Raw genomic sequence first — 13583 nt, forward strand, 5'->3', positions numbered from 1 at the left:
GACTACATAAAATAAGGACCACAAATATCTATTCTTTTCTGTCTGGCTTCTTTCAGCATGATGCTCTTAAGGCTCGTCTATGTTGTACCCTTCATTCCTTTTTATGTCCAAATACTATTGCTTTAAGTGGATATACAACATTTTGTTTATCCATTCATTAGCTAATGAACACTCAAGTTGTTGCCACTTTTTAGCTATCATGAATAATGATGTTTGAACACTCCCATACAAGTTTTTATGTGGACAAATGTTTTCAGTTCTCTAGGGTATGTGCCTAGGAGTGGAATGGCTGGGTCACAGGGAAACTCTACATTTAACTTTTTAAGGGACTGCCCAGCCATTTTCCTGAGGGGCTGCACCACCTGCCCTTCCTACCAGCAAGTGTACGAGAGCTCCAGTTTCTCTAAATCCTAGCCAGCATTTCTTATTGTCCTATAATATCTTTTTACATTAAGCTTTCTCACTCTGAATAGAAAATACTTATCTGGGCTTGTGAATATAACTATACTAATGATGACAGAATTCAGTACCAAGAACATAAGCAACAAAAACACATCCCTGGGGAGAAAACAGACATGAAATGGCCCCATGAAGTGCTTACCTGCTGCAGATCAGCGAGGGAATACAGGTGGATCTGTTGAAGGAGGTATTCTCTGGGGAAAATTCTGAAAACAAGGACAGAAACACAAATTGTGGTACTGTCACAAAACACTTTTGTCTGAGAAGTTTCTAAGTTCTCATTCAAGAATCCCTTTCCACCTAATGACTCCTCCTCCCCACATCCTCTGAGAAACCTCTAATACCTTTTCCAGGTATTTTTCTTTCTAACACAGATACCAAAGAGGAAGTAAAAGTGTGATCTTTGATTTCTGATGTACTCCAAGATACTCGGAGTACAGTGCAGTGGTCCAGGCCTGAGGACCAGAGCGCCAGGTTTCTCGCACCAGCTGTGCCCCTGAAAGTGTGTCATCTCAGACAAGTCCTAAAACCCATGTAGCTTCAGATTCTTCATAGTTTAATGAAGATGAGTGAACTCGGTATCTTAAATATCTTTCCAGCTCTATTATTCTATGTCTAAATGAATAGATTGTGGAGTTGAGAAAATCAACGAGAGTAGCAACCTGTGTGTCTTTTTCTAGAGGCTCCTGTGGCTTTCATTAATGAGGATGGTGGTGCCAGACCTCACATTAATGAACTATCCTCTTATGTATATAGGGATGAGCTTTGGAGACCAGGTATGGATGGAAATAATAGGACAAAATATTTCAAGTTGAGGCTCCCTGACAAAGTCCAATATCTTTGGATGCTGTCAGTTCATAGAATCTGGAAAAGTGACAGTGAGTGAACATGAAAAAAAAAGAATTAGGGACAAGTATATAGATACCAAAGCATGGATGGCTACAAAACACCACACACTCACACACACACACACACATATAAAACAAAACTCACAGTGTTAGCATTTTCTGTCTTTGCCTTAGGATACAAGAAAATTGCATAGAACCACCCAAGTGAAAGAAACGATCTCAACTTAACGAACATTAGTGATGATCTACTATATGTCAAGCACTGTGCCAGGCACTGGAAGACAGTTATGAACGAGACAGTCCCAGTATCAGAGCTCAAGGAGCATAAAGTCAAGTAAGGGAAAGATCATAAACTGTTAATTACAATATGGTGACTGGATGTAAGAGCTATGCACAGGGTACATACTTTTAGATTGGTCCAGCATGGTAGGTGCCCACCTTGGCTGTCTATTAGAATTATTTGGGAGCTTTTAGAAAATAATAGGGCATTGGAATCAGTAGAACCCAGAAATCAGTCTTAAAACAAAAACTCTCCTGGTGATTAGAGCAGCCAAGGTTTAGAATCACTGGTCTAATACCTAGCTCATTGGGGAATTCATTATTCAGTCTTTCAATTAAGTGTGCATTACTGGACAAATCCTAGAGATTAAATCCTTCATCCTTCCATTCATCTTTCTATCCATTCAATTCTGATTAAGCACAGATATGTGCCAGCTACCGTACTAGGCCACTGAAGAAAGAAAGGGCATTGAACCAATGAGAAAAAGTCCCCGGCAGGGAGGCCCCCGATAGGCATTTTGTATTAATAGTTTGGCTTTCTCCTGGGAAGAATGATAGCTTCTGAAGAATTCTGCTGAAAATCCCTGTTTCATCCACAGAGTGAGAACAGACCATTGAGTGACACGGTCCTTGTACTCTGAAGAACAGAATTCACTTCCTGAGGCCGGGATCCCTTCACCTCTAATGGTTCGGGGCTGCACACGTGACAGGAAGCAGCACACAGTCCCTGCCCAGCTGGGAAGGGTGGAGGCAAAGTGCTCAGTCCCTCCATGAGGGATGAAGCTTTCCTACTGAGAGGCCCCTGTTGTAAAAGGTAGACCACGGGCCCAGGAGGGCTCGTGAGACATGACCAACTTCCATTTTCAATTCACACTCATAGGGTACAGAGATCATCAAGAGACCTGTTCCTCATGACCCCTACAGGGTTAACAATGAGAAGAGCCTGCTTTGGGTGTGGCCCTCAATAAACATCTCATTTTAGTTCTCACAACAGCCCCATGTGGTAGGTACCACCTCCATTTTACATAAGAGGAAACTGAGGCTCAGAGGCAAAGACTAATTTGTCCAGGGTCATAGAGTTGGGCTTCAAGGCCAGGACTTTCTGACTCCAAAGGTCTGTGCTTTCTCTACTTTCCTGGAGATAAGGATGGAAAAAGGAGAGACGTGGGTATGAACTGACTGTCTAATATAGCTGTATAATACATCTCTCTTCCAGGTAGGTGTTTATTACTGTTTAGGCCAGCAGCAATATAGACCAATTGTTATTTTTTAAAAGAAGGATACTGACACTGATGTGCTGGGTCATGCCCACTTCCTGAAGGCAGTGGGGAGGGTGGCAAGACTGCAATTAGGGACAGTCCTGACCAGGTACCTGTGGCCTAGGGTAACCACACGGCGAAAGGAAATGGGTGAGTACATAGACAGAAGAGACCCTTTGGGAGGGCTGACAACACTTGGAATGGGTGAAAAAGGAGAAAGGAACTGAAGGTGATTCTGAAATTCTTAGCTGGGATGTCAGGATGGTGATGTCACTGGCCAACACAGGGCAGGCTGCTCGGGGATGGGATAAAGCACTGAGATTTATCTGTGCTGGACAGCAAGTGCTCGTGTGGGGGACAGCAAGTGTGGCCCTCAGGGATGTGGGGTTGAGAGACGTGGGAGAGCCAGGGGCACTTCTGACATCAGCACAGAAGCTTTGGGGATGGGGTGGGGAACGGACCTCCGAGGAAACCGAGTAGGAGGAGGCTTGGCATGAACAGGGGTTGTTTTATTTTGTCTATCTTACAAAGCCTAGAAGTATCTGAAGTACACTTTGGTAGTCTGCAATTTTTCTCATGCTTGAAAAACTGCTTTGAAAAGAACCAGGATGTTCACATGTACTTGATTTCCCAATACATCCTCCCTTTGTGAAATGTTTGTGATCTTATACCTATTACCTGGCTTCCCCTAATCTTACACAATCATGAGCCATGGTTCATTGATAAAATGAAGAAATGAACAATTATGTAAATTAGAACTTATTCAGATTTCACCAATTGTTTCACTAATGTCCTTTTTCTCCCCAAGGGCCTAATCCAGAATACAAGATTACATTTAGATATTTTTAAATATATATAAACACTTGTAAGTTGAGACCCAAACATACGTGCAGAGAAGCAAGCCTAGGATTCAGTCTTTCTGTGGGGTCACTAGGGCAGCAGAATATGGTCATCTAATATGGGGACAAAGGATGTTTGAGTGTGGTTGAATAGGAGGAATTATCTTTTTCAGAGGCAACTGCTTCGTAATGAAGTCTCTTAAATAAAATGAAAGCAATGTGCCAGCAGAGCTAAGAAAAAGAGACAGAGTGAACCAAACAAGTAGGCTGGAAAATCATTTCAAGGTGAGCTCCTGCCTTTTCTGTTGGTTTGAACACATGAAGGTCAGCTGGAGAAAATGTTAGAAGGAAGGTGACTGAAATGAACCCTAGCAGGGGAGCATATCGTTAATGTTTTGCTACTTAAAGTTCTTCTCTAAAATCCTTAAACTTCCACAACTGAGAGTATACAGGATATAAGAATTAATTACAGATTTACAAGTGGAATCACACTGGTTTACCCTTACTAAGGTACTACAGTCAGTCGGTGATCCAGTCAACAAACAGTACTCAGTGCCTGAAATGAGCCAGTGTTGTGCTAAGGGCTGGAGATGGATACATTCAATGAACACAGCTGATAAGCAACAAAGAGGATTTCTACTTTCTCCACTCCAGGTGGATCCTCATTGCCTTCAAACACTGCTCATTCTTCTCACAATAACTAACCAACTTTGGGCACAGTCATCTCTCATACTCCTTTCAGTTCAGTTCAGTTCAGTTCAGTTGCTCAGTCGTGTCCGACTCTTTGCGACTCCATGAATCGCAGCACGCCAGGCCTCCCTGTCCATCACCAACTCCTGGAGTTCACTCAGACTCATGTCCATAGAGTCAGTGATGCCATCCAACCATCTCATCCTCTGTTGTCCCCTTCTCCTCCTGCCCCCAATCCCTCCCAGCATCAGAGTCTTTTCCAATGAGTCAACTCTTTGCATGAGGTGGCCAAAGTACTGGAGTTTCAGCTTCAGCATCATTCCCTCCGAAGAAATCCCAGGGCTGATCTCCTTCAGAATGGACTGGTTGGATCTCCTTGCAGTCCAAGGGACTCTCAAGCGTCTTCTCCAACACCACAGTTCAAAAGCATCAATTCTTCGGCACTCAGCCTTCTTCACAGTCCAACTCTCACATCCATACATGACCACAGGAAAAACCATAGCCTTGACCAGATGAACCTTTTTTGGCAAAGTAATGTCTCTGCTTTTGAATATGCTATCTAGGTTGGTCATAACTTTCCTTCCAAGGAGTAAGCGTCTTTCAATTTTATGGCTGCAGTCACCATCTGCAGTGATTTTGGAGCCCAGAAAAATAAAGTCTGACACTGTTTCCACTGTTTCCCCATCTATTTCCCATGAAGTGATGGGACCGGATGCCATGATCTTCATTTCTGAATGTTGATCTTTAAGCCAACTTTTTCACTCTCCACTTTCATCAAGAGGCTTTTTAGTTCCTCTTCACTTTCTGCCATAAGGGTAGTGTCATCTGCATATCTGAGGTTATTGATATTTCTCCCAGCAATCTTGATTCCAGCTTGTGTTTCTTCCAGTCTAACGTTTCTCATGATGTACTCTGCATATAAGTTAAATAAGCAGGGTGACAATATACAGCCTTGACGAACTCCTTTTCCTATTTGGAACCAGTCTGTTGTTCCATGTCCAATTCTAACTGTTGCTTCCTGACCTGCATACATATTTCTCAAGAGGCATCTGGTATTCCCATCTCTTGAAGAATTTTCCACAGTTTATTGTGATCCACACAGTCAAAGGCTTTGGCATAATCAATAAAGCAGAAATAGCTGTTTTTCTGGAACTCTCTTGCTTTTTCCATGATCCAGCGGATGTTGGCAATTTGATCTCTGGTTCCTCTGCCTTTTCTAAAACCAGCTTGAACATCAGGAAGTTCACGGTTCACGTATTGCTGAAGCCTGGCTTGGAGAATTTTGAGCATTACTTTACTAGCGTGTGACCATGATCTATATACAGCTAAAGTCAGCTATGTGTTGTTTCTGTGTGTAAATATATTTCACATATTTATTTTCTCTTTCCCTCTGGAAGAAATTCTCAGCCCTTCCAGAAGCACCATATTTTCTGTCTCCTCTTTGGCACTCTTCAGTGTCTAAAACTAATAATTTACAAGAGTTCGGTCCTAATGACACAAAGAACTGGAAAATGCAATATACACATATTGTGTATATTGTGTTTGGAGGAGATGTTGTGTCCAAGAGATTTAGTGGTGGCCATAAAAAATACAGACTTTTAAGACAGATAATGCCAGTCAGCTTTTCTTCTCCATGAGGATGGAAATTATATCAAGAAAGCATTGAAGTCAAATATGAGAACAAATTTCCTGAGAGGGAAGATAGCATGGCATTTAAATATGTCTCTTTAATGTAAATAAACACTTTTTAATCTACATAAAAGAAGAAAAAGATTTATTTAAAGGGAGGGACTTGCTTTTCTGCTTAGAGGGGAGAAGGGTTTCAAAGGTGGGCTCAGGTAACCCCATCAGCTTGTTCCTCTTTCTCATTGCTCGTGTCTTTAAGGCAGACTGAACTGGTAAGAGCATTCTCTGAATATCTTCTTTTTTAAAATTTTTATTCAGTTTGTAAAGGTTACCTTCCATTTACAGTTACTGCAGTGCTTGCTTTGGCGGCACATATACTAAAATTGGAACGATACAGTTATTGCAAAATACTGGCTATATTCCCCATGTTGTACAATACATCCTGGAGCCTGTCTTACATCTGATAGTTTGTATCTCCCATTCTCCAATATTGTTGCCCCCCTCCCGAAATGGTAACCATGAGTTCGTTCTCTATATCTGCGGGTCTGCTGCTTCTTTGTTATATTCACTAGTTTGCTGTATTTTTTAGATTCCACACATAAGTGATATCACACAGTGTTTGTCTTTCCTGGAATATTTTCTTTAGGCTGATGTCCACAGGGGAAGTGCAGGGCAAATAAGCACATGAAATCCAAGCCCAGGAAAGGCAAGGGCAACTTCCTGTTTGGGGGATGCCAAGGGCTTCCCCCCATGGCGGCTTCGGTGTACAAGGTGGCCCAGCTTGTGGGAGCTCTTTAGGGAATGGATGGAACAAGTGGGGCCTTCCAGGGTAAGTTATGGCAGAGCTGGTGGAGAAGTCGCAGGCCCGAGGTGTGCTTGGGGAGCATTACAGGGCTCTGCAGGGCACACAGCCACTTCAGGGAAAGCCAGGGAAGCTGCTCACGTGTAGGAGGCAAAGTTTGGCACCTCCTTGAGAGCCATGGCAGCACTGATTTTATAATTTTACTATTTGTGTGCTTAATAAAGAATGAATGGTTATTGAAGTTTTTTGGTCAGAAAACAACTTGTGATCACCATATGGCGCCAGAATTCAATGCAAATGAAGTTCAGTCCTGTGACCTCTGTGACTTGCCACCATGGTGAAGAATCTAAAGTGAGCACACATTTTCACTGTAATAAGCAGGTGCTGGTACACATGGGACAGGAAATTTGGAGAAGACAGTTTCTTCCCCCTAATACCTATAAATAAGTGAGATAAACAGACAAGTAAGCAAGTAACTCCAGCTCTATCATGGAGTGCATGGGTGAGGGAGCCTGCAGGACGCCTGTTCAGGAAAAGCCTCAGAACCAACACGTCAGAACCCACATGAAGGAGTGGAAGGGCAGGTATTCCAGGTAGAGGGGGCAGCGTGGGTAAGAGCAGAGAGGCCAGGACAAGCATAATTCTTTCAGGGAACAAGCTCTGTATGTGTACATGTGTGTATGTACCCATGCTGGGAACCAGGGTACTGCAAGGTGTGAGCTTGGAAAGTGTGTCGCCGGACATGAGAGAGCTTAGATGCCTGGAGAACAGCCTACCCTCAGAGAGATGAGTGCCACAGGAGTACCTCAAGCAAGAGGAAGACAGCATTAGATTTGTGCCTGCCTTGTTGCTGGTGGCACTAAGTTGCATCCGACCCCATGGACTGCAGCACACCCGCCTTCCCTGTCCTTCACTATCTCCTGGAGTTTGCTCAAACTCATTCTTTGTGCATATAAAAGTTCATTGACAGCAGAAGGGGAGATAGACTAAAGAGATGGGACAATTTTGGGGTAAACTAGCTGAGAAATGATGGGACCCTGAACAGAATTTAGATGGTTGCCCTTGGGTTGGAGAGAAAGGGAGCCTACCACAGACAGATTTCTGCAGTACCATCCACGTGCCATGAAGACTACCAGGAAACAGAAGCCAGGAAGGAGCCTGGCACTGCTCGTGGTAAATGCAAATTCCATTCACTGACACAGGGGCTACGGAAGAGGAGTTGCCCATGAGGAGAAAGGGAAGCTCAGTTGTCGGGGAAGAGGTCTGGAACTGTCTGTGGAATGTCCAAGTGGAGTCATCCACGTATTCAGAGAGGAGAGCTGTGCGCCTACAGGTGAAGACATGAAAATGAGGAGCAACCCAGGACAGCACACACTAGAGCAACAGAAAAGACTGCATGCCGGCAGAGCAGTTCCAAGAACCGCTGCAGGAAGAAAGCTGCAAAGGAGCAGTCTGATAGGAGAAAAGGCAGAAGAGCCAACATCCAGGAAGCCAAAGGAGGAGAGAGAATTTTAAGGACAAAAAAGGTCAACGGCATCAGAGGCCCGGAGAGGTCAAATAACCCGGGAAAGACACTCACAAGGCCTGAAAAGTGCCTGCTGGATTTGGCAAAATGGAATTCATTAGTGACCTCGGGAGGAAGAAGGACACCAGACTGCAGAGGGGCGAAGGGCTGTGGATTACTCTTTTAAGAAACTCACTTTAAAGGAGAGAAACTGGGCCATAGCTACAGAAGGATGCAGGACTAAGAAAGGATTCTTTTCTTAGAGATGGAAGCCACTTGGGCATATTCACGTGCTAATATTGAAGAAGCCAGTGCAGAATCAGGAGCTACGGAAAGAAAAGTGGGAAAGATGACAGAGCCTGAGCCTGGAAAGGCCTAGAGGAAATGGGACATGGACCCCACTAGGAGCTCTTGCAAATGAATGTTCGCCATGTGTGAGGGTGCATGTACATACACACACTCTTTTCTTTACTGAAATGCTTCAAGTTTCTACTAAGACTTTATGTAAAACATAATTACTAATTTCCCCAATGTTCCCTTCAGACTTCAACATCCTAGGAACGGAAAGCTACAAATCAACTGAAGGCTGTCTGACTTGGCAGTGCTTTGGTAAACGGCCTCTTTGCTGCAGGAGGGTGCTGCCTTTGCTTTCTGGTGAGGAAGCTGTGTTTAGGGTTTTCTGTGCAAAGTGATCTCGCTGTACTGCAGGCCTAGTCATCATCAGGTCAGACAGCATTTCACCAGCAGGCTAAGCATGAGGACAGCCCTGCTCATGCCAATGTAATGGTCCTGACACCAGAGCCAGAGGACAAACACCATAAGGAGAGTCAACGCCACGCCTCACTCACCAGCTGAGGGAAAACTGCATCACTGGCAGGTGGCACTGTAAAGTTCTCTGATACCAAAGGACAATGAAGAAACCTGCTGAAGGATAATGAAAACCAACCAGCCCAACTGTTTCTCATGCCAACTACTTCTATTTTATCACCTTTAGAATTTCCTGACATACTGAGCAGGTAAGTCAGGCTTCACTTACAGATCGTTCCGATGAGAAAAGTGAGAAAAGATTAAAAGGGAAAAAAGGTCATGAATGATTCAGATCTCTTATATTATATAGGTGGCACTTGGGGTTAAAAATGCAGAAATAATGGCCTATGAAATCAAAGGCAGTCTATATAAAACAAGTTGGGAGTCCTCTTCTATTTTGTACCAGGACACTGAGTCAAACACATCAAGACTCATTTAACCTGACTAATTTCTGAGGACTTAAACTCAGTTTCCACTGAGCCCTGATGCTCATGAAAGAAAAGGGACTAAGTCAGGCCCTGGAGTAGGCACACCCTTTGCAGGATTTAATAGATTTAGTAATATCGCCATATCCCTAAAGCTCAGTTCTTTGAGCTGCATAACTGGCATTAAAAACCCAATGATTAAAATGAAAATATCTTAACACATGTAACAGATATGCTTTAAAGACTCATCTCACACAGGGTGAGGGGAAGGAGCAGGTGAGATGAATGGAGACAGCAGCATTGAAACATATACATTACCACATATAAAATCAGATAGCCAGTGAAAATTTGCTGTATAATGCAGGGAGCTCAAAACTGGCACTCTGTGACAACCTAGAGGGGTGGGATGGGGTGGCAGGTGAGTGGGAGGTCCAAGAGGGAGGGGACATATGTTTACCTATGGCTGATTCATGTTGCTATATGGCAGAAACCAACACAATAATGTAAGACAATTATCCTCCAGTTAAAAATAAATAAGTTAGAACTTCCCTGGTGGTCCAATGGCTAAGACTCCACTTTCCCAATATAAGGGCCTGGGTTTGAGCCCTAGTCAAGGAAGTAGATTCCACATGCCACAGCTAAGACCCAGAGCAGCCAAATAAATAAATATTTTAAAAATAAATAAGTAAAAAACAGACTCATCTCCCTCCCTTCTTCCACATGTCTCTCTGTCTGTCTCTCCATCACTCTCTCTCTCTTAAACACACACACACACACACACACACACACACACAGATATACACAATAAAAAAGACAACACCACCAAGGGAAAATCTCCAATTCTGATTCTAAACCATAAAGATCTAAACGAAGATTATGTGTAGAAGTGCATAAGAAGTAATTTAGAAAGGAAAACCATTCATTCATGAAGTATTACTGTGTTTTCCAAGAGTCAGTGCTCCAGGTGAGGTAATTTGTATGGAATGGAAAGGGTTGCAGTATTTTTCCTTTGGAGGGCACAAGTACCCACACCAAAATCAGCAAAAAGCACGGTGAAATATTCCCAGGGAGATGCAATTTGGTGTTCTTGATATGAGCTACAAATGTTCCCAAAATAGTTACATTAGACTGGATATGGACAGGACTCTTATGTCCAGCCATGCTCCTAGCTAATGGAAGAACAATTTTAAATCAAAGGCAGATATTGCGATAGCCATCCAGGTAGAAGAAACAAGCTTCAATCATTTCTCTAGATACTTCATTTTGCTAATCTCATTGGTTGAAAAAATAGCAAGATTGCATCAGATATTATATCTTGGCAGACAGGTATGGGAAAAAAGGGTCTCTTTTACATGTTCATTCAGAAACTGTGCCTAAGTTTCTTCAATCTAAACCCTGGAGTAGAAATACTTGGGAAGTAATTTGGGTTGTTATTATTCCGGGGTCTGATTATAAAAGTGACAAATTATATCACATTATAGATCCTAACTCAAATCCCTATGTTATGCCACAATTCCAAGAATATAACACTTTTTCTGCCATGAGTTTTATTTTTTTGTCATCTCTTAGAAAATGATTTTTTATAATCTACAGATTTCACTTAATCTCAGAATAAGATAAAATCACTTTTTAACTTGCTATGGATTTCTCAATAAATAAAAAGTTCTGCATACATTATAGTAAAATTAATATATAACTTGCCAGAGCTCCTTTTTCAAAGTTTATTAATGTCTTAGTTTTGAATGATGGTTTTGCAGACAGTCTGTAGCTCCTTTTTAGAGTGCTGATACTAGCACATATATACATGATTTGCTGAATGAGATCTCTGGAGAAAAATGAGGGGAGGGGAGGGGCTCAGGAGATGAGGGGCTTAGCTGACTTGAAAACCTTGGTTCTTCGAGTCATTCAAGGGAAAAGGGATTCTTGAAGGAGACTGAGAATGGCTGCTTTCAAAAACTATCAAAATAACATTTTGTGTTTTAGTAGGTTTTGAGTCTCGATAGATTCACATAGCTAATCTGTTGAGAGGAAAGCCCCAAAGATACTTTTAACTAGCTAACTCAAAAACTAGCCACAAAGTCTAGCCAATATTAAATCTTACAGAGAACATAAAGAGCTGTGTTCATTTACTAGGCTTAAAGAAGTGTTATTTATAAATTTGAAGTGCTAACAATCTCTGGTCTTTAATGAGACTAATTTAGTGATAATATTGTGGCTAAAATGGGCTCATCCTTCTAAAATTCAGTATTAACCAGATTTTGGCTAATGATTGGTTGCACGTTTGGATCTTAGATTTTGGCTATAGACACTCCTCATTTTCAGTTCAGAGACACAGCAAGTCAAGTCTGTGTAGACTATGTTTTAAGAACGACGCTGCCAGAAGAGACATTAAATGTATTCAAGTCACAAGAGCATGCAATCTTTTCTCTCTGTAACAGATAATCCCTCTATCTAATATGTCTGACTTACTGGGAGGTAGGGAGATGAGGAGTTGTTGCTATGAAATGATCTCTTTCAGCTCATGCAGTCTTTTGTTGGGTACACCGAATAATATCCTCACATACTTCTAAGATTGAGGGTGCATCAGAATATCCACGTATCAAAATACCATTTTCACTCAGTGATTCATGATGCTTTAGACAAATATTTACTGGCATAAAAAGATGTTCACAATATACCAAGCAAAATGATTGGGTTAAAAGTAGTATGTACATTGGTTGCTGTTGGTGGTTTTAGTCACTAAGTCATGTCCAACTTTTTATGCCCCCATGGCCTCTAGCCCACTAGGCTCCTCTGTCCATGGAATTTTCTAAGCAAGAATACTGGAGTGGGTAGCCATTTCCTTCCCCAAGGGATCTTCCTGACCCAGGGATTGAACCCAGGTCTCTGGCATCTCTGCATTTGCAGGCAGATTTTTTGCCACTGATACCACCTGGGAAGCCTTGGCTCAGTGGTAAAGAATCTACCTGCCAAGCAGGAGACTTGGGTTTGATCCCTGGGTTGGGAAAATCACCTGGAGTAGGAAATGACAACCCACTCCAGTATTCTTGCATGGAAAATTCCATGGACAGAGGAGCCTGGCAGACTATAGTTCATGGGGTCGCAAAGAGCCAAACATGCCTGGGTGACTAACACACACAGTCACACACACACAGCATGGTTCAAGGCTCTGGAGATACAGCAGGGCCTAAGACCACAAAACAGATAAAAAGCCATGACCTTTCGTAGCTTACATCTAGTGTGGAGAGCACAGGGTCTCTGGGCACGGCTATACAGGCTGAGAAAAGCATGACCTCCACAGCCATATGTGTGGCACCAGAGAGGGAGACAGACAATATAAAACACGACATTACGTGGTAATAAGCAGAGACTAAAAAGATGAAGTGCGTGTGTCAGGGAGGGCGCTGGGTGCAATTTCAAATAAAGTGGTCAAGGATGCCTCATGAACATGATGACTGCATATGGATCTAAGGGAGATAAGGAAGCCAGCTATGCGGTTACTTGGGGAAGAAGAAAACAAGCACAGAAACTCACGTAGGAGCCTGTGTGCTGTGCTCAAGGACTAAACAAGGCTGGTCTGGCTGGAACAGAGTAAAGGAGGGGGCACATATAGGGAGATGAGGGCAGAGAGGGGATGGGGAACCAGCCATATTCGTCCTTGGCTTTTACTTGGGTGAAGAGAGGTGAAGCTATCAGGTAGTCTGAGTCAGGGGTGACATCATCTAATGTACACATTAACTCTAACTGTAGTCTTAAGAACAGACTGAAGGGGGAGACCAGTTACCGCGATAATCCAGGGGACAGTGACAGTGGCTTGGACCTTGAGGGTAGCAGGGGAAGTGATGGTTTTATGACGATTTCAATTTGAGTGGATATATTTTGAAGGTGACGCTGATAGGATTTGCTGGTAGGTTGGATTCAGAACTGAGGGAAAGGTGTTTGGCCTGAACAACTGGATGGGTGGAGGTGCCAGTAAGGCAGATGGGGGGCCCTGCAGCAGGAGCAGTTTGCAATAGGAGTAGGGGAGGGGCTACTGTCTCAGTTT

The 13583-nt window shown here is 42.9% G+C and overlaps 1 protein-coding gene across 2 annotated transcripts in view; it reads right to left on the minus strand.

Annotated features, from left to right (window-relative positions):
* PLEKHM3 (pleckstrin homology domain containing M3) overlaps window positions 1-13583 on the minus strand; it is a 223198-nt gene that overhangs the window by 107658 nt on the left and 101957 nt on the right. For both annotated transcript variants that reach the window (XM_061382958.1, XM_061382967.1), the window contains exon 6: window positions 602-665. In XM_061382958.1, coding sequence (XP_061238942.1) covers window positions 602-665 — 64 coding nt within the window. The remainder of the gene's footprint in view (window positions 1-601; window positions 666-13583) is intronic.

The sequence above is a fragment of the Bos javanicus genome, chromosome 2 (assembly GCF_032452875.1).
Source record: "Bos javanicus breed banteng chromosome 2, ARS-OSU_banteng_1.0, whole genome shotgun sequence".
In the NCBI taxonomy this organism is placed as follows: domain Eukaryota; kingdom Metazoa; phylum Chordata; class Mammalia; order Artiodactyla; family Bovidae; genus Bos; species Bos javanicus.